This window comes from Mugil cephalus, chromosome 3 (genome assembly GCF_022458985.1).
Source record: "Mugil cephalus isolate CIBA_MC_2020 chromosome 3, CIBA_Mcephalus_1.1, whole genome shotgun sequence".
In the NCBI taxonomy this organism is placed as follows: Eukaryota; Metazoa; Chordata; class Actinopteri; order Mugiliformes; family Mugilidae; genus Mugil; species Mugil cephalus.
The window spans coordinates 4,845,054-4,865,286 of NC_061772.1; the positions used below are offsets into that span (position 1 = coordinate 4,845,054).

The window sequence follows — 20,233 nt, forward strand, 5'->3', positions numbered from 1 at the left end:
CATTAAAACAATATGTCAAGTACCAGGTACTGCTAGAGGAGTGCAGCCTTTTTCTGTGATTCTACAGAGAATGGATGTTCCTTTCTTTCTTTTTTTTTTTTTTAAACAAACAACAACAACAACAGGTACTCTTTGAGACATTACAATCCTGATTTAGGTCAAAGCACACAACAGAGGCAGCTCTCTTTAAAGTGAGGAATGTTCTACTACTGCCGATGCTGGAATCTGAAACACATTTCAGTGCTGTCTATTCAGACCACTGTTTTTCTCACAAATCAACAAACACAATGAGAAATTCTATAGCACCGTATAAAAATTGCAGGATACTCACCAAAGTAATACATTTTCGAACAGATTTTTAAGTTGTTACTGATCATTTTGAAAGTGTGATGTGAATTCACACCCAAGTACATCTCAGATGTTTTAATACAATAAACGCCCACTCAAAGTTCTGTTGGCATTTCCACAATTTAATTTTCAGATCAATCTGACTAGGCCTCTACTGTTACGGCTTCCACTCACCTGGAACATATTTGTGATCAGCTCTTTTTTTTTCATTTAAATCTCTTATGCAAACCATTCATCAGATGTGTATATATGACAGACATATCATCTTGTTTCTCATGCTGCTCTCCTCTCCCACTTCTTCTGTCTCATCAACTTCAGTTCTGAGATGTTGGTGGGTTTTCTGCTTGTTTCAGGTCCTTCCACAACATTTCTATTGGATTAAGGTCAGGACTTTGACTTGGCCGTTCCAAAACATCTTGTTTTGCTTTAACCGTTCTTTGTAGAATGACTTCTGTGCTTGGTGGTGTTGTCTTGCTGCATGAACCAGTTTCCTTTAAGATTCAGCTCACAGACAGATGTTCTGACATTTGTTGGTATAATTCAGAATTAATGATGTAATTAATGATGGCAAGTCATCCTGGTCCAGATGCAGTGAAACAGGCCCAAACAAGGACATTAAGACCCCCATGTTTCACAGATGGGATGAGGTTCTGGTGCTGGAATGCAATGTTGTTTAGTCTCTAGACATGAGTCTCTCATTTAAACCAAACAATTCTACTTTGGCATTATTCGTCCACAAAACTTCTGGCTTGTCCAAATGATGATGATACTGATTAAAAAAGAAACAATGTCAAGAAAATATGTCTGTGTGAATGATTTTACCTCATTCCCAAAAGAGCCTTATGACCTATGGTGGACAAAAGTCATCACAGAAGATGAAGTTGAGTGTTCCTTTTTGTCTTTTATAAAAGCCGCACAGCTCACATGACCTTTACTGGTTCAAAATATGCAATAACCATGAATAACAGCTTATGTTTTCATACATTACCAGAGGAAATCCAGCTTACACTTATCAGAAGTTAATAAATTAGGCACTAGGAAGAGCCTTGTAGCATTTCTATTCAGCTCTGCCTCTGAGTATGTCCTCTCAGAGTTCTTAGTACGTGGCCTGTCTGTTCTCACTTAGTTAGTGATGGCATTATCTGCTGGTAAAGCTCAGACATATGGAGCCCCTGGAAGAATGCAGTCAGTTCTGGGAGTCCTTGGTAGTCCTTCACAATAAAACCCTGGAGACTGATGGCAAGATATGTAGAGAGAGAGAGATACATAAAAGGTATAGTCCCACTGTGTGATCAAACACCAATCAAACAAATTCTATTTTCTGCTGCATCAGCCACATGTTTGATCCATACCTATGTTGGCAGGGGGAAGACAAAGGGGTTTCAATGAGAACCTTCATCATCCTCTCTTTGCATTTCTTGCCTGAAGAATCTACATCCACCTTCACTGTCTTCAGCCGGCGACAAAACTCCTGGAGAGAGAGTATTCCAATCAGAAACATCAGGCGCATGCTATAGTAGAATGATTTGGACTTGTGGCATGCCTGTATTGTTGTGATAGAATATTACTGGTGCTAGTTTACTCTGAGGTTGATAAAGACAAATGAATGGTGGTTATGACCGTAGCTTCGACCATTTGCTTCTGATTCAGTAGTTAGAGGTGAAGCTACAACCTGCGACTGTTGAAAACAGTCTTGTTGTACACATTCTGACACAACCCTGATTGCTTTACAGCACATGGCATGAAGATGGTGCTGTTCTTTTAGTTTTACAGAATTTTTTTTCATTCTGTGAAGAAAGTGTGAGCCAAAGACATCTAAATAACTGGCTCTTAATTCCAGTATACATTTGCTTTGGTAAAAGGAAAAAGAAGAACAGTACGGCTGTAAAAAACTTGCAGTAGTAAACATGTGAGGAAGTACCTTGATGTCACATCTGGAGCCCTGCAGAATCACCAATATAATCTGTCCCAGTAATAGCCTCCCAGCCAGATGCAGCTGCAGGCTCCATCGCTCCAGCAGTCCAACGTAATGATTTCTAGAGCGGATGTGGTCCAGTAACAACACTGACGTCCACGTCTCTTCTTCTCTTTCTTTTTGCACCTCCTCACCTTTTCTAGCGTCCTCCATCGTCACCATACATTGCTGTAGACAAAGGTACAGACAGGGAACATGAATTAATGTCCTCTACATTAAAAGATATATATTATTTGTATCAGATATTAAAATCCTTTTTTTTTTGAGCAATAACCCTTTCAGAGTCAGATTATTTAATATTGGTAATGGTCAAAGCTATGTCAATGATACACAGCTTAGCATACCTGTAAAGCATACCTGTAAGCACTCGACCAGCTGGAGAACCATTGGTTCTGGGGGTAACGCTGCAGCTCGATCAAGCAGCTTTTGTTTGATGCTACTGCACTGAGTCCTAGAAAGACCGGTAGAAGAGACGGAGATATTGGGCGGGGTGGAAGGGTAGTGAGGGTGCAGATGGAACACCACACTCACATCCAGCCCTTTGTCTCCATCACCAGTACAGTTGATTTGGACCACAAGTCCATCCTCCGCTACAAGACAGGCAGTGATATCAGATCAGGGTGGAGTCAACCAAGAAACATTCACTTAAGCTTTGACTGTTTGACTGAACAGTGACTGACAGGTCATTTTATTTTTAAATGTAGAGAAGAGTTAAGTAATGTCAGCACAAAGAGCACTCCAGCTTTAATGAATTCCTTGTGTGTTTACTGACATCAACTCCTACGACAACAATGAGTGTTTTAGTACCACTTTTTTCTTACAATAATCCAATTAAATATTCACAGGGAAGCTCTGTGATGCACAAATAACTGCAGATACAGGTCAGGATGTGGACATAAATCTGTGACTCTGACCATGGCGTGACTGCTGGTTGTAGCAGGGCTAGTTTGATTATTTCTGAACCAGTTAGTCTCCTGGAATTGTTTTCTTCAATTACGTTTAGAGCAGGAGAAGAGGGCCTAATCTGACCAGTGACATAATTTGCGACTGCAACACCCAGGATTAAACAGCAGACAGCAATGTGAAGAACTTGGTTGTTCATGAAATGTTTGGTAAAAGTACAGTTAATTAAGTGTAAACATTTTCATAACGTACTTGTTCTCTCACCCACTACATCAGACTGTAGGGGAGCTAAGCAGCTCCTTCAGTAGCAGACTACTGCATCTACGCTGCAAAAAGGAACGCTATCGCAGGTCCTTCATCCCAACTGCAATCAGGCTCTACAACACCAGCCTGAGCTAATAATAACTCACAACTGGGACTGTCTTTGTGACCTGATTTGTCTTTTTTTTTTTTTACAGATTCTTCTGCACAATTATCTGCTTTTTTGCACTGCCTATCTTGTACTAATTTACTAATGTCCACATTCACTGATCCTGGCACTATTATATTATATTCCATTTTTTTTTGCATTTTTGAAATTCCCTAAACACACTGCATATACTGACTGTCAGAGTAATGTACATCCTTTGTACATCCTTTCAAATTCAATACTGCCTTTTATTGTTTGCATATTGTTTATATTTTAGTACCAAATTCTGCGCTACTCTGACAAGGTAATTTCCCATACGTTGAGATCTGACCTAAAACCAAAGCCGGGCAAGCAGAGGGAATATGCGAAGTGCAAAAAAACGACATACAAGATATTAACTGCAATTATTCAATAACTGCAATTCCTAATTTGTACAGTAGGAGTCGCATTTTTTCAGTAGGGGTTGCGGACATAACTACACATTTTATAAATATTTTTCTTAAGAGATGTACGGTTGGTCATGAAATATGTTGCAAAAGTGTAACTCATTAAATAATTTCATAATGAATTTCTTTGCCCTAAAACAATAATAAATAAAATAAATAATATTTGGAGTTGTCGTAGGTAATTGTGCTGTTATGTTTCTAGTCTGGCCCACTTGAGATCAAACTGGGCTCTACGTGTCCCCTGATCTAAGATGAGATTGACTCCCCTCATATCAAGAATCAAGATTCAAGATTCAAGATCACTTTATTGATCTCCGCAGGGAAATGGTTTTGTCCAAGGGTCTCAAGATAACAGAGAACATAAATGTGACCAGACATAAGAATACGAGTCAAGGAGGAAAAATAGAATAAGATAAAATAAAAAAAAAAAATATAAATAAATAAACAACAACTTTAAAATAGTGTAAGAATGAGGTAGCAAGTGAATGAGGTAAGCTTAGCCTGCTTAGAATGGTGAGAAGTGTGCAGCAGTGTGGACAGAACAGGACCAGTTCAAACATGGACACCCAAACACAACGTCGTGGTACTAAAGGACAGCTGTACGGAGCAGGTATTCCTGATAAAGCACTGACCAGGCAGATGACAGGTGACATGTTTTAGCTTGCTGTGAGTAAAAGTTAGTTAATTTACCTGACTGCTGGATGAGCCGGAACTCTCCTTCTCTGCAGTAAATGGACGATAAAATAGAAACTTCCTCCAAAGCAGCTTCGGACATTTGTGAGTCGTTCATATGGATTCTTGCTCTCTGAAAGTCGCAGACACGTCAATAGTGTTTAACATACATTACTAAACAAGTCGCTATTTATTCTATGTAATAGGGCTACATGTTCACGCCTCTTTGGGGTCTTCTTCTGCTGCTTCTTCTTCTTCTTCTTCTTCTGGGATTTAGGCCAGTCTTAATGCTACCGGGCGCATTACTGCCCCCCGCAGGTTATGATTATTTACAATGCTCACATGTCAAATCATAGTCCTGTATCATGCAGAAACTGTAAAACAAAAGAGGGTGTTTTCCATCACTGGCAAAAAAAAAAGGAAAAAAATAATTAAGTTAAGAGAAAAAGAATAAGACTGACACTTACATCTGACAATCTCCTTTACAATGCTTTAATTTCTGTGCTGTACTTGGCACATTTGGTCTCAGGTCGTGTCGTCCAAACTCACACAACTGTGAAAGACGTTTCCCCACAAGGTACACGCGCTACTTTAAACTACTGTGTTCAATCCTCCATTCTGTTTCCTAAAACACGAGTGGTCCTCTTCACCTGGGACTGGACAGAAAAATAATGTCTTCTTCTGCAATCTTTGTCCCACAGTGTCCCACAATAATAGCAATAACAACTAATAATTTTAGTATTTTAATTTTCATTTAATTTACTGGGTATGTAATGCACTCTGAAGCCATTCTTGTGACAGGATATGCCAGACAGTTTCTTTTTGTGGTCGTCATATCATCATACCCCATGATACATAGATAGTTAGATAGATTACTTTATTGATGCCCGATGTGCCCCCTCACAATTGTTTCCATACCCATAGTAATGATCATTACTATGGGTATGGAAACAATTGTGCAACCTTCAGCCACCTCCTCTGTATGTTCTCAAGTTATGTTAAAAGACAGCTGGATACTTTTCTGTGTGAGTGACAGTCAGTTAATTAAAACATTTTCTTATATGACAGTGTGTAATCTTTAGAGATTTTGTACAATGAGTTATGTCGCCTATACTATACTGTAGCACTATTAAGGGGATGTTGTTAATTGTGGGTGCATGGTGGGTGAAGTCTATGTTAGCCATACACTCGCCACCTTGATAGTAGAGGGTTTCTGTAGATTTGTCGACTGCACATCCATGTTGCGAATTTCCCATTGCAACACATCCCAAAAGATCGAGAAATTGGTTAAAGATCTACTTTAGTTTAGTGAACTGATAGTTATGTTCAAGAAACCAGTTTAAGTTTATTTAAGCTCTGTGTGTTATCTTGTTGGAATCATCCATCAGTATATGGGTACATTTTGGTCATAAATGCTGGGTCAGCAACAATAGGTAGACAGTGGCATTTAAACAATATTATTTTTGGCACACTGGGCGCTCAGAGGCCCATAGTGTGAAAAAAGGAAAAAGAAGAAAAAAAAGTGAGGCACTTAAAATTCTGACACTCCCATCCAAGTATATCAACAGAGCGAAAACTAATCAGTCCAGGAAATTTCTTTTCCCAATCTTCTGTCAGGTGTAGCCTCAGTTTTTTGTTCTTTGCTGACAGGAGTGGCATTCCGTATGGTCTTCTGGTTTGACATGAATACATTAAACAATATCTGCCTGTGTCTGACAGGAGAAAATTCACTAGCTACTTATTTGTCTGCAAGTCCTGCAAAGAAATATCATGCATTTAAAATGATGCTGTGAGCTCATAGCATGTAAACAGCATATAATAGTTATACTGGTCATAGTTCACAAGCATAAGATGAGAGTTGGAAGTAGAAACCATCAGGATGTGATTTTTTAGCAGTTTAAGCACACAACAAAGAGTGCTTCTCCCTTGATGTGTTTAACAGAAATGAAATATGTGCACCAAAGTGATCTTTGTGTCATTCATTCCTGTACAGAAGGAAAAGGCCTTTGTCACTGTCATTTTATGCATGATGCGAAGAAATACAAACTTACATAGAAATACTGTATAACATGCACTCACAAACAACCCTGTTCATAAATACTGCACAAGAATTTAATATATTCAGGTGGGGGTTATTTTTTTTTGTTTTGTTTTGTTTTTGTTTTTGAGAGACTAGATGACTGTAACAGTTTCCTGGTTAATTTGCATATATGAGCTAGATAGAATGTGTGGGCTACAGTTGAATATACTGGCCTAAAACTATTTTATGAATTATGCCTATTTATCAGTGATTTAGAAATGATAAATAAAGATTCGTTTCTGTGTGTCTTTAAAGTGGTCCAGTGTCCAGGGAAGCAATTAGGCTGACTTTGAGTCTTCTTCAAGTTTTAAAAAGATCCTCTTTAAAAACAGGCTGAAATACAGCCACACCTACCAGGAAGTGTAGAGTGTAGTAATCTGACGGGTTACACCGATGTCAAATGTTAGTAAAATAGGATATGTCTATGATATAGGCCAGGAGCATTAAATTTATTTTAGTTTGGAGGCCACAGAGCAACATAACAGAACAATATAAGTAGTGAAAACTCTAGACTTTTCCCATTTGTTTTATTGCCAAAAAGAACAAGTAAATTGAGAATGTCTATATTTCTCTACATTTCTTTATGTTTTTTTTCTAAAATAAGTGTTCTGTTCATCTCTCCTACTAAAACAGTGGACAAATTAGCAATAACATTTAAATTTTAATTATGAAATTGCTGTCCATGTAATTTGCAAATCGCTGTAGGGTCTGATTAGACCCTCTGGCGGACCGCTGTTAGCCCGCGGGCCGTATGTTTGACCTGTGATATGGGGCGAAAATGAGTTAGAGATGATCACGTCAAAATCAGTCCTGAAAACAAAAAACAAAAAAGAAAAACCATCCCTGTCTCTGTCCGTAACTGCCGGGGGATGCTGCGGCTGTGTGTGTTGTCCGACTCCCGCAGACAGAATTGGTCCGAACCGTGGCCCCTAAACCCGGCTGGTGAGTTGGGATGCCTCAGACTCAGGCTGTTGCTCCTCCTCGACAGGGCTTTCAATTCAAGAGTGGTGTGAAGGGACTTCAACCGGAAACCAAACTTCGAACTTTTTTTTCTCTCTGAGGCTAAAAGAGGGAAACGAAGCGACTCTCGATGACATACCTCTACACAGTTCCTTCTTTTCTCCATTTACGTGTTGCTGCTGGAAATGTTTCAGCTGCCGGCCGACGGGCGACGACTTAAGAGGGTTTTCTGGCGAGGATAAGAGCGACGTCGAGTAATTCTGAGCTAGTCGACGACCATATAACGGATACTGGTCCTTTATCATGGAAGATGTAAGTTGTCAATCCGGTCGAAGTGTCTTCTGCTTGTTGCTGTTGTTGCCGTTTTAGTTTCCTTAACTTTGACAGCTACACCCTTCTTTGTCGAGAACGGTCTTAGTTGGGACAGAATGGATCGACCGTGATGATAGAAACCCCGAGAGAGCGAAATCATCTGCAAGGGCGCGACCAGCTTATTAGAGCAAAGTTGACTTAGAAGCAGCACTGCGGGGTCGAGGTGACGTACTTCGGCGAGCCGATGCAAAAGTAAATAAGGACAGAGAAGTTACGAGGAGACAGATGGGTGCTGTCCGCTGCACACAGACCCACCGGTGGACTTTCTGGGAGTCAAAGCGCCTTTCCACCTGTCGATCCGTTTCCTCGGCGTGTGGCTCAGTTCAGCAGAAACTTGTGGAGAAGTCCCTTGAAAACCCCTCCATTTTTATGTAGTGCTACGTGTTGATGCAAGGGCGCAAGAGAAATTTCGATTTCGTAAGGAGGATTCTTTTTTTGGTTAGTGCGGTGTTCGTACATAAGTCACGTTTAGTAGCCTGCTGAAAGTGAATTGTATTGCAACTTAACGTGGGTTGTACCGCTATGAAGGCTTAACGGTGGAAGGAGAGCATCTGAAGTTTATTATGTTAAATATAGAGAAGACTTGTTGGATGGACATTTGGCCAAATCTGTATTTGTACAAACGTTTTCTTCCTATTGTCCTCCAACCCATCTCCAGTGTTCCTATATCACAGTATCTGATATTTATGTGGTCCACTGCCCATGGATTCCCAAAACAAGTTCACAGTAGTTATCAGTTGGGAAGAAACTGGATAAGCACGTGTAACACAGAATTAGGTGATACAGTTTATATTAGGTTTTATCAATGATCAAACAGACCAGGTTAGTTTTGACAAAAGTTTCATGGTTCAGACAGATGTAGTTGACCCTTGGTGGTTCAATAACGCCAACCTAAATTGTGATTTGTGTGTTTTGCAGATCCCGAGAACAGAACACGCATAGCATCTGATTAATACGCCACGTTTACTGTTGTTTATTCACATGTTACAACTAATGATGAACCACAGGCCTCAGTGGCAATTTGACATTTTGAGGAAGCCACTTTTTGTAGAAAAGGGAAGTCAAGCAGAGACAGGCCACTACCTTTCACACAGTAGCACGTCTCCATGTAGTACCCCGCCCTTTGAGTTGAACTTATTCAAACAGATCGTCGTAATTAAATGTAATGTTTGTTTTTTCATTAGCCCGACTTACCTACTGCCCTGTAATTGATATCTAATCCGAACTCTGTAGCTTACAAGCCTTTAAACCCTCGTGTGACATTTTAACTTTAAGTCATTCTCACAGGCATCCATGATTAGACGAACAGTAAAAAGGTGAGGCAGTTAATACTGAGAATTGACCAGATTTATGAAAAAAAAAAGTTATGATATGTAGATTCTTTTGTTTTGCCACGATCAGACACAAACAAAACATCTGTTACCGTGATGGGTTATATTATCACAACAACTCTGCCTTTCCACATTGAGGAAAGAAATTATTGAAAGTGATTGAATAGGACAGACTGAGTTGGTTGTTTTAAACTTGAGCAAGAATCATATATTTAGACAGAAAATGATGTCCAGTTTGGCTGGAACTGTTGATGAGTGGGTGATGCGGGACTGCAACTCAGTGGAAGATATCAATATTCAGAAATAATAAAGTCGAGTTTTATTTATTTTGCAGTTTATGGACTTGTTGAATCAAGACAGGCTGTTCATTCAGGGCTATGATGTTGTTGTTACACAAATATGTCTAAAAAATCGTTCTTAATCTCTTTTTGAATAAGAGAATAATTGAACAACTGTGTACAGCCTTTAGAGTTTGGAGAATGCTTTAGTAGATGTTTTTGTAAAGCTGAACTGAAACAAGGGTTTCAAATGGCTGTATGTTGAGTCAGTGTGATCATGCAGGCTCCTACTTGATTGGTCATCAAATGTTCCCCCTCTTATCATGCCCTTATGGGTCTAATTTGTAATTTCCTATTCTCCTCTTCACTCTGCGTCCTTTATCTTTCACCCACAAAAACTCTGTGTCTCAGCTCTGTGAGTCATCCCTTCATATTCATCCTTCTGACCTAGGGAGCATAGTGTGCCATGTCTGCTTGACTCGTTCAGCGTAGAGGAAACAGACGGACACATTATGTGTTCGGCAGAAAACAATTAACTCTCTCTCATGACGACCCAGCTTGTGCCACACAGTGGATGCGTGGATGCCCGTCGTCATACTGGAGCACTGCTGGCAGTTTCTGGGAAAGTGCCTTTAAGAAAAAGCCCTTTTTGTGAAGGCATGCGAGTTCCTGCGTGTGTGTTTTTACACCAACAACAACTACTCAAACAGTGGAAAAATTAAAAACTTCAGTTATTTTGGAAGATATGGAAAATGGATTTGTTCTGTTTGGTTCTGCTAGATGGATTAAAGAGAAATTTCCAGGTACAGCTTCTGTTTCCATAAGAAACGCTAACGTGGGCGTATAGCTCTGGTTGTAACATCGGTACAAAGAGTAAAACAATATATTGTATATGCACAGAGAGCAGCCTCAGCTTAGAGTTATGTAATGTACAACGCTAATGAAGAGCAGAAGTAAAACCTAAAAATAACACTACACAGGCCGCAACTAACAATTTTCTCTATGATTAATGAATGTGCCGATTATAATTATCCCAGTGATGTAACCATGGACTCCAAAATGTTACCCACTTCATTTTCTTTCAGTCATCTAAGAAACCTGAATATCTACGCTGGAAGTTTGTAATTACTCAAATATAAAGATTCCATATATTTTAAATGGCCTACCTGATAAATAAAGTGCAATGCAAATTTGTATTTTTGAGTAAATGTACATTCTTCCACTGCCTGTTGAATTTGACTGAATTTAAAAAAAAAAAAAAAAAAAAAATTCTTTAGAAATGAAAAAGAAACTACAAACATGCATATACAGCGGCGCCTCCTGTCTTCTCTGGAAATGACTGAAAGGATTTACCACTGCATTACCAAAACAGGTGTATTTTATTATTATTTATGTTTGAAATTAGCTCAAGAACAGACTGTGGGTCATGTTTGGTTGACCATGCTAACTTGTCCGATTAGCATCTTCGACACCTACGACAACAGTGTCATGGAATATCCAGTACAATACTGTACTTATACATTAGTCACTGCACATCCTTTGGACATTTAATACCCAGTGACAGAGATGTTACTGTGATGATGGTTTACAGGTGCGTGGGATTAATTAGTGGTGCAGCTGAAAATAACCACGACTACGTGTAATGATACACGATGGCATTTCTATGATGACGGTGGGAGGGGAAACATGCACCCATTTCAGCAATCAAGCAGATAAAGAGAATCGGGCAGATGCAGCTTGCGGTGCAAATAAAGGTGTCTGAGTAGTATGTATTTGAGGGCACGGGGAAACTGGGCTAACATGTCTCTGTATAAGACAAAATACATACTGTAGATTATTTCTTAACACTCTGTTTCTAAATGTCTCTTATTGTGAAAAATAAGACAAATAAATGTTAAGACTATATCAAATGCAGACCTAAGTTTGTAATGCTGATGAGGTTCAGGTTTTTGTGGTGAGCGTAGTTTCTTGTGAGTTCCTTTTATCAGTTTGTGATATGAGTGCATATATGGCGAAGTTCTGGCAATTAAATCATCATTAAAGGTGGAGTGCGGGTGTTAATGTGCAATGTTACATGTGCATAAATGTTCTGAGGCAGATTGACATAATATTAAAAGCACATTTCCTCTATGTTTCAGTATATTATCTCACAAAATAGTCACACAGTCACATTAGGTCCCTTTTTGCTGTTTATAACGTGTGAACTCTACAGTTCTGTAAAAAAGTTTCTCTGACTTCACTATATACAGCTTTGTTTTTGGTGGATAATGTGTGTCTGAGTGTGAGAATAGTGGACTACTGAGCATGAAGAGGACAGAATTTGCATTTAATGACAGCAACATAATCCTATTTTTAACACAGCTGAGTTTGAGGACCCATCTGTGGTTTGTGGTCGGGTATATAGGTCTTCTTTTTTCAGCACAACGTAGCGTACATTGCTTTAATTACCTAGGAAACACAATGCACAGCAGCACGACAATAATCTACGACTGAGCAGTAATTTGCTGATAGTGATGTGTGGACAGTTTTAATCACCCTATAATTATGTCACGTCCATCATTTCTTACAGCAGATTTACAAGTGCATTGTGAGGATACAGTTTAACATCTTTGAATCCAACCATTTTCCACTCATGTCAGAATCAGAGCTTCCTTCCCATACAGACTTATTGTGTGGTTTGTATTAGTGGTAATACATTGTGTTTGATATTGGGCTGAGAGCAGGTTTGTAACACCAACCGAACAATATATTGGTCCTGCCCCGCTGACTTCTCCCAGCTTGACTTGTAAGGGGTTAGGGGGGAGTAACATGTGAGCTCCAGTGAGGTTTGTGGTGCGTTAAAACTGGGCCGGTCAGTGGGAAAATCAATGAATGCCAGATGTTCCCTGAGTTAAAGCTTCATCAGAAACATGTGTGCTAAGGTGTTCTCTTCCATAAAACCCCACGCTTTGCTTTCTGCTCCTCTCCGCTTGCATGTCATAGCTTTGCTTAGCGTAATGTAATTGTTAAATTGCATTAGTATTCCCCCTCGTGTCATTCGAACAATGGACGATGACAGTTGAACCATTTTAACGCATCACAGTACCACAGATAAGAGAGCATAGAGATCACACAAGCGTCTGTGGACGATTTTAGGTAAAGGGTTTGGTTAATTTTTTTAGGCCCTAGTGTAGAGCTGACTTCCTGTGAGTCCAAAATTGGAGCCCCGCGACGTACCATTTCATATCAAAACTGCTGAAGTAGTCAGCTGAGGCTTGAGTAATGGAAACCTCTCACCACTGCTGTGTTGCAAGGGTCCACCTAGCGCTAGTGCATTTTTCCATGTTCTTCCATGTGAAAGGCTTGCTGAGGCTCTTCTGGATTGCACAATGAAGCACTTTATCTAGTTGGACTAGCATTCTGTTTTGCAAAAGTGGCTTTTCATTCGTGCCCGTCTCTCGTCTATGGCAGTCTTTCCTCCCTGTTTGGTGCTCTTTTCTTGAAACACACTTGCAGTCACTGTGAAAGTAGAAAAACAGAGAAGTAAAAGATACAAGGTATCCAGATAGCTCGCCCGGTTGACTGGCTGTCTGCTAAACTGAGGACACACTGCTCAGTGCAGTATTGCAGGTATGATTGCAGCTTGTGCACTTTGCTATCTGTCCCCCCCCCCCCCCCCCCCCCCCCCTCACCCTGTCACTTCCTGTCAGTCTCCACTCGTACTTATCAAATAAAGTCACAAACACATGCAAAAATAACTTGAAAAGAAAAAAAAATACATCCTGTCAAAGTTCATCCAGCAGTTGTGAGTTTTACACCATCTATATTTGATTTAGCGATTTAGTCACTACGAAAAACGCGTGTCATCGTTTGCGCAGTTGTTATGGACACAGTGGTCAACGGTGATGCCTCGTGTTGTGTTTTTCTGTGGTATGCCAGTACACGGTCATATGATTTCTTTGTGTAGTGAGTAGCAGAACTGCCAAATAAAAGTAATGCTCTAAAATGTAAATTTCTCCGTAAACTGTAGAGGTGAATTCCATAATATAAAAGGGCTAAAATAGTAGGTTCCTCAAAATTGCCCTTAAACACAAAACTAGATAATGAAATTACAGGAAAGCAGAATTAAAGCAGCTGATGCGGGGGAGTGATTGGAGAACTAACTGTCAGCAGTGAACTGTACCTTGAATCTGCTTCATTCTCAAAGCACACTGGCAGACAACATCAGCCTGTACTTTTTTCATCATGTCTCAGTTCCTATGTTTGCTGTTTACAGTTTCATTAATAGTAGTGGTGTTAGGTGTTATTTGCATTCCTATATGAGCATGTCCCTCTTTGCTACTTTGTGGTCAGTAGAGACCTGCCCATCTGTACAGAAATAGTGATGGAACAAATGGTAGGTGGCCTTGTTTTTATATAGTGCTTGACAGTCGCAGACACATCTGCACATTCGCCCACATAACCATACACACATTTACACACTAGTGCAGTGCATGCACTGGGAGCACTGGGGGTTCGGTGTCTTGCTCACGGATGCCACAGTGGCCCCCACAATGCAGACATATCTACGTAGACCCAGGAGCGAAAAACACGTCTTATGGGTTTTATTTGGGAGTAGTCTTTGGGGCAGGGCTTTGTAAATAAAAAGCAACTTCTGCTTAAAATCAGGAAATGATGGTTCACACTTCCTTAGACCCTTAGAGGCCATATGATTTAATTTTAAATGTGAAAACATTCATCAAACTCTGATTCAATGGCTAGAAATCATAATTAAATCATTATTTCCTATTGTTACATTGTTGTCATTTACGTTCTCGACAGTGTGACAGAGAATTTATGGCCTGCAGCAGTTACATCCGTCACTGCTGTCAGTGCCTGCATGAGCAAGGCCAGTCAACAAAGTGGGTGCTTCTTAGGTACCTAGATAGTATTTTAGTCTATGTTTTGATCAGAGGATGCTGGATATTCTTAAACACATTTTATAAAAACCAAGTGGATGTTGACGTACTGTAACCTGAACCTAGAGTCTTGGTTTCCTGCATGTTACTTGACAAACCATCTCCAGAACCACAACACTTTATTGTGTGGGATATTCAGTAACCATATTGTCTGTGGGCGGTGCGAGGGTAAAATACAGGAGATTCCTTTTAGGTCTTAATGATATTGCTACAGATTATACATTACCACTTCAGTAGCTCAGTCTTTTCTTGTTCAGGTCCACTAAGTGATTCTGTTTGGTAACACTGACATATGAAAGTGATAATATCATAACCATCTGCGTTCTGCTAGCAGGCAGTGTTTTGAGCGTGACTTCCTTCCTCTGTATCACTGCAGGGTGCGAAAGAGGACCCAGCCCAGCAAAAAGAGCCAACGTTCCTGGGTAAGGCTGGCTGGTTGAAGAAGGCCCCTGGCAGACTTTTGGCAAGCTACAAAGAGCGCTACATCCAAGTGGTGAAGACAGAAATCGTGGTGTATGAAAATGAGGTACACTATGACTACGTTTATGTCATCTTCTTACTGTGTTATTTCCTATCATGCTTCCATGAAAACACAGAATGTGCTTCTGAAGATAATGTTGGCCTCACCTTTCATTGTGTTGCAGGACCTGCAGAACTGCTTGGAGAGGCTTGACCTGGAAAACTATGATAAATGTCACGAACTGAAGAGCCCCTTCACGAAGAAGCATAGATTGATATTGATACGATCACCCAAGTCTGGAAATAAGGTGGTCATAATGTTATGCCTGTTGTAAATAATGAGAAATGAGAATTTCTGCCCAACTTCTGTTTCAGGCTGGTTCAGGTTTCACTCTTACTCTTGTTTTCATTTTCATCTGCTTTCATTACAAACCTCTAACAAAACCAACATATGCTACCAGACCAGCAGCAACACACCCATAGTTACAGACACAATTATATTCACAGTTACATTCTGGTGACCACATTTGGACATTCTGCTTGCTCTACACAAGAGTCAGATGAGAACAGAAAAGAGCTGAAATGAGAGTAAATACTGGACTTAAAATGTGCACCTTCACACTTACATCCCTACCTGTTCGCGAGCAGAAGCTTTCAAACAATCCTTTATTTGTTAGATTATTAGATTCTGAATCTGTTGGTACTTTGTTCCCTCTGCCTGGTGGTGTGAATGAGCTGAAGGCACTTGGCTGCCTCTCCCTTTCTCCGGGGTAACCCTCCTCAGCCCTGGCTATGCGTGGCTAAATGATTCTAAAAAGACTTTGTGAAAGCAGCGCAGCAGAAGCAGTGGCTACTGTGCCACGGCTTTCTCACTCAATACGGAACAGGGGAAGAGGTTCTCATGTGAAGACACAGGCGTTTTCAGAATGTGGAGAAAACACTGCAGTAAAATGTCTTCTACTGTCAGATGAGACGTCTCTGTAGTTAGCTTTATTTTTATTCAGTTATTAAGTAATATAAACTTATTTTAGAATGACTGTTGTCTCCTTTCTGTGAGTGTCAGGTCCATGATGTGAAGTTCCAGACTCAAAATGCAGAGGAGAAGGAGGCCTGGATTAAAGCCCTCCGTGATGGCATTTGTCGAGCAAAGAACAAAATCTTTGATGAGGTAAACATTTGCGTGATCCATTGTCATCATGTCTTTTTATTTCAGTAAGTGGCATCTTTACTGGACTGGCTTTTTTTAAAGGTGAAATGACTCATGTTTTCACAGGTTAAGATTGATGAAACCAGTAATTTGGAGCATGTTACTCGATCAAGGCCAAAGGGGAACCGGAACCGTAGGCCGCCAACGAGGATACACATGAAAGAGGTTTGTGTGTATGTGCGATTGTGAGAGTGCTTTCGTGATATGGCTCACAGACATTCTGTGGTTAGCCCCGTTGCCACTGTCATATGATGAAATTCAAATCCCTCTTCTTTTTTGGTATTGTCATTTTTGCAGCGCATTATGTCACTACAAACACACTCAATACAATCAGTGTTGTCATTAACTAAACATTGTATTGATATATAATACGGCAGTCAGAGTTAACACAATAATAGCGCATTAACACACATACTGTTTGCTTCTGTGATTTGACCATTGCTTTGAACGATCTGTGAGTCTGTGAAATCAGGAAGCGATGCAGCAGTAACATTGTAAATAATAAGCGGAAACAAAACTCTGTGAGCAGAAATGGATAGAGTTGACCTCAAACGGTTCTCTTGACAAGACCACAGTTATGGTTGATATGAACTGAATACCACCAGAGTACATCGAGTCTCAAATACCCCTTATTAGCTAAGCAAAGACCTGATACAAAGGGCCCTCCTCTTGTCTGCAAAGGCTGACCACATGGATAGTGTGCAAAGTTGCCATGACATACTATTTCAGCATGCAGTACAGCTTTAACGTTATTCTGGAGAATATTCTGGAAGATAATGGCCATAGAGTTGGATTGTTGCAATAATAATAACATGAAACAATTTGTCCACTAGAAAAGATAACAAATGTGCATTTAATATCTGATCAATAACAAGCATTAATTGTGAAGTAATACTGAATTGATGTATGTATAATAATATATACTTTTATGTGTACATATACTGTACATGTATGACTTATTCATCATATTTATGTGTACGACTTTCGCCTCCAGGTAGCTGGTGTGTCATCTGATGGTATCCTGCGTTTGGATCTTGATCTTGAGAATGCTACAATTCCTAATGGTGCCCATCATGATAGTGCTGATGGCACCAAGACCGTCACCAGTGTCCCGAAAGCACAGTCTAGTGAACCTGCAGAGAAACAATTAGAGTTGATTGCAGAGGAGAATGCTGAGACTGAGCCAGAGATCAGCCCTCAGAAAAAGGTCATCAAACCTCCTATGCCACCTAACAAAGGGGCCAAATCCAGTCCAGCACCTGAAGAAGAACCCGACAACGTCGATGTTGCAGAGAAAAAGGTTTGTCAAATGTGTGAACATACAACCATCACAGTTATGCAGTACAGAAATGTGTCTTTCTGTTTAGATGTCCATCTATAAATTATGATTTCATGCTTTTAAGGTCTTGAAGCCACCCATGCCTCCAGCTAAAGAAGTCAAGACCTCTGTGACACCTGTTGAAGAAACTACAGAGAACACAAAACCTGAGACGGTGTCTGAAATGAGTCCTGATGCCAAGAAAAAGGCAGGTCCTCCACCAACTCCTCCGAGTAAACCCTCTAGCAGCCCCGTGTTAGAGGCCGTGCAGCCCAAGCCAAACGTCCATGCACCCACCCCTCCATCTAAAGAGAAGAAGCCCACCAATCCAGACCAACAGGTTGAAGGCACAGGCAATGAGAATACGCAAAAAGTAGAACAGAGTAAGAAGGAAAGCAAGGGAATTGCTTGGGAAACAGTTGAAGCAGATAAGTCACTTTCTACAGAAGCACTTCCTGGTGTCACAGATGAGGAATCTGAGAGTCCCAGTACAGAGGGAGAGGTTTCTAAAGACGAATCAGAGGAGACGATAAGCAGTGGAATAAAGACGACATTTGACAGTGAGCCACATATATCCACGGAGCCACTGAGAAAAAGCTCCAGTCCTCTTATGGCCCCCAAGAAAAAGCCTGAGAGCGCTGTTGAGCCTGACACACAGCACATAGAAACCTGCTCACCTATAAGTCAGCCTAGTGAGGAACCAGACTCTACCGCCTCAGATACCTCTGCCAGCTCTCTTCAAACAGAAGAGGCTCTCCCCAAGATTGAAGTCTGTTCCCTGAATGAACCACTCACCGACAGCCCCAGCTCAAGTCCACTGCTCTGTCACTTGTCTGGGGAAAAGAAAAAGAAGGCAGAGGAAAAATCGGTAGACAGTGGTCAGCACTCAGATGACGAGAGCGAAGGTTCTGGGAGTGAAGACACACTGGCAATGTCCACAGCTGCACTCAGGGGAAGCCACCCTGGTCTGGATGCGTTGGACACCAGTGAGGACATTCAGACATCAGTTGAGACACAAGTGCCCCAGGCTGCAACCCATCTCAGTCCGAAGATCTTTCCTTGTCGGCGCTCAGCGCCCATCGTTCCTCTCAAACCCTCAGCGAAGGCTAGATCAGCCTCTATCGGAGATTTACTTGCTGAGCCTGCTGTCCGACCGCCTGACAAACCTAGGCCTGCAAGCGCCAGGCCTCCTAGTGATGTTACCTCGAAACTTGAGACTGAACTGGCACTGGAGATAGAAAAGACGAGTGAGCTCCAGAGCAGAGTGTCCCAGGCGCGGGGGCAAGATGAAGGGGATGCCATGACAGAGGATCTGCTCGCTAAGGCCATGGAGAAGCTGAAGAAGGCCGACCATGTCCTCAGGGAAGTCAAGAAACTGAAACTGGCAAGCAACTCAAACAAACGGAAGAGCTGGTGAATGTAAGACAGATTGACTTGGATTTGACCCCACTGTTCAGTCTTAGCTTAAGCTTAAAAGGGCCTGTCAGTCTTTGGATTTCTGCACGCACAACTGGCACGAGGCTGGTGGGAGAGTTATATTCAATGTAGAAGGATCAAAAGGTGTCAAAAAGGTCTATCCATGACTTATTTAATAAGAATTAATAGTACCCTACAGTCAACAATAGAAACGAGAACCTGAATGAATTAGTCTCCTTCTGTCTGAATTCAAAGATCAAAAGATTTTTCCAGCTGTAAATTGTCAAAATTACATCACCGTTGTAAACCGAACACGTAGAGTTATTCCACTGTGTAGGGTTTCTTTACATTAGTTGAAACCTTGAGAATGAATTGAGAATCAAGAATTGCCTAATAAATCTATATTGTTAATAGATAGATAGATAGATAGATAGATAGATAGATAGATAGATAGATAGATAGATAGATAGATAGATAGATAGATATTGATCCTGTGGGAAATTCAGTATACAGTAGCATCAGTACAGAGACAGGAAAGAGTCAGCACACCTTGGATCGAAAGTATTAAAAAGTATAAAACATGGAAAAACAAATTAGTAAAATGTGCTGTGAGGGAATCTATACTGGACTTTATCTTAATTGTACTGCAGCATATGTACTGTTTACCAATGATTCAGATTACTCAGATTCCAGTTTATGTTTTTTTACTTGTGCTATTTTTTTCATACTGATATTGTACATAGCCCAGAACAAAGTGCTTGAAGCAGCTCTTACTAGCACCTCTTACGATACACTTTTAACGTTAACATGCTCATTAGCATATTCCTTGCAGTCTGAATCATGAACTCATACATGAACATGTTCCTCTTTTTTTATTCAGTGCTTTGTTAACAGATGTGATGGCAGTTTTTTTCTACGCCATCTAGAGTATGTAAGAGTATCTTCTAAATGTAGAGTCACTTTTGTATTTGATGAAATTTAACATTGTCCAAATAAACGAAGGGAACAACTTTCATTTTTTGTGTCTTTAATGCAGTTGTAGCTTTAGCATCTCAGACATTTATTTAACAAGATGGCTTCGTTGATTGTGCAGCCGTTTGCTTTCTGTTGATGTTGGATGAA

The 20,233-nt window shown here is 40.5% G+C and overlaps 2 protein-coding genes across 3 annotated transcripts; one reads left to right on the plus strand and one right to left on the minus strand.

Annotated features, from left to right (window-relative positions):
• Nucleotides 1-81: 81 nt before the first annotated feature.
• rwdd3 (RWD domain containing 3) lies at nt 82-5,003 on the minus strand. Of its 2 annotated transcripts, none has more exons than XM_047580125.1 (5): nt 4,772-5,003; nt 2,668-2,774; nt 2,270-2,491; nt 1,701-1,819; nt 82-1,581 (listed from the first exon to the last, which is right to left on the minus strand). In XM_047580125.1, the coding sequence occupies exons 1-5, from the start codon at nt 4,869-4,871 to the stop codon at nt 1,467-1,469; spliced, it is 663 nt and encodes a 220-aa protein (XP_047436081.1). In that variant the 5' UTR covers nt 4,872-5,003; the 3' UTR covers nt 82-1,466. The 2 variants fall into 2 exon arrangements, with proteins under 2 accessions (XP_047436081.1, XP_047436080.1); XM_047580124.1 differs by having other exon boundaries at nt 2,681-2,913.
• Nucleotides 5,004-7,434: 2,431 nt separating this feature from the next.
• plekho2 (pleckstrin homology domain containing, family O member 2) lies at nt 7,435-20,126 on the plus strand. The gene is made up of 7 exons (XM_047580123.1): nt 7,435-8,105; nt 15,088-15,237; nt 15,356-15,478; nt 16,234-16,338; nt 16,444-16,542; nt 17,372-17,677; nt 17,781-20,126. The coding sequence occupies exons 1-7, from the start codon at nt 8,097-8,099 to the stop codon at nt 19,110-19,112; spliced, it is 2,124 nt and encodes a 707-aa protein (XP_047436079.1). The 5' UTR covers nt 7,435-8,096; the 3' UTR covers nt 19,113-20,126.
• The last annotated feature ends 107 nt before the right edge of the window (nt 20,127-20,233 follow it).

Excerpts from the sequence above, each read along its gene's own strand:
- rwdd3 (XM_047580124.1), bottom strand. The coding sequence starts at position 4,871 with ATGAACGACTCACAAATGTCCGAAGCTGCTTTGGAGGAAGTTTCTATT. Across the intron at positions 2,914-4,771 it reads CCGGCTCATCCAGCAGTCAG|CGGAGGATGGACTTGTGGTC; the intron begins GTAAATTAACTA and ends CCTGTCTTGTAG. Across the intron at positions 2,492-2,680 it reads AGCTGGTCGAGTGCTTACAG|CAATGTATGGTGACGATGGA; the intron begins GTATGCTTTACA and ends CTTTGTCTACAG.
- plekho2 (XM_047580123.1), top strand. Across the intron at positions 15,479-16,233 it reads CACCCAAGTCTGGAAATAAG|GTCCATGATGTGAAGTTCCA; the intron begins GTGGTCATAATG and ends TGTGAGTGTCAG. Across the intron at positions 16,339-16,443 it reads AGAACAAAATCTTTGATGAG|GTTAAGATTGATGAAACCAG; the intron begins GTAAACATTTGC and ends ATGTTTTCACAG.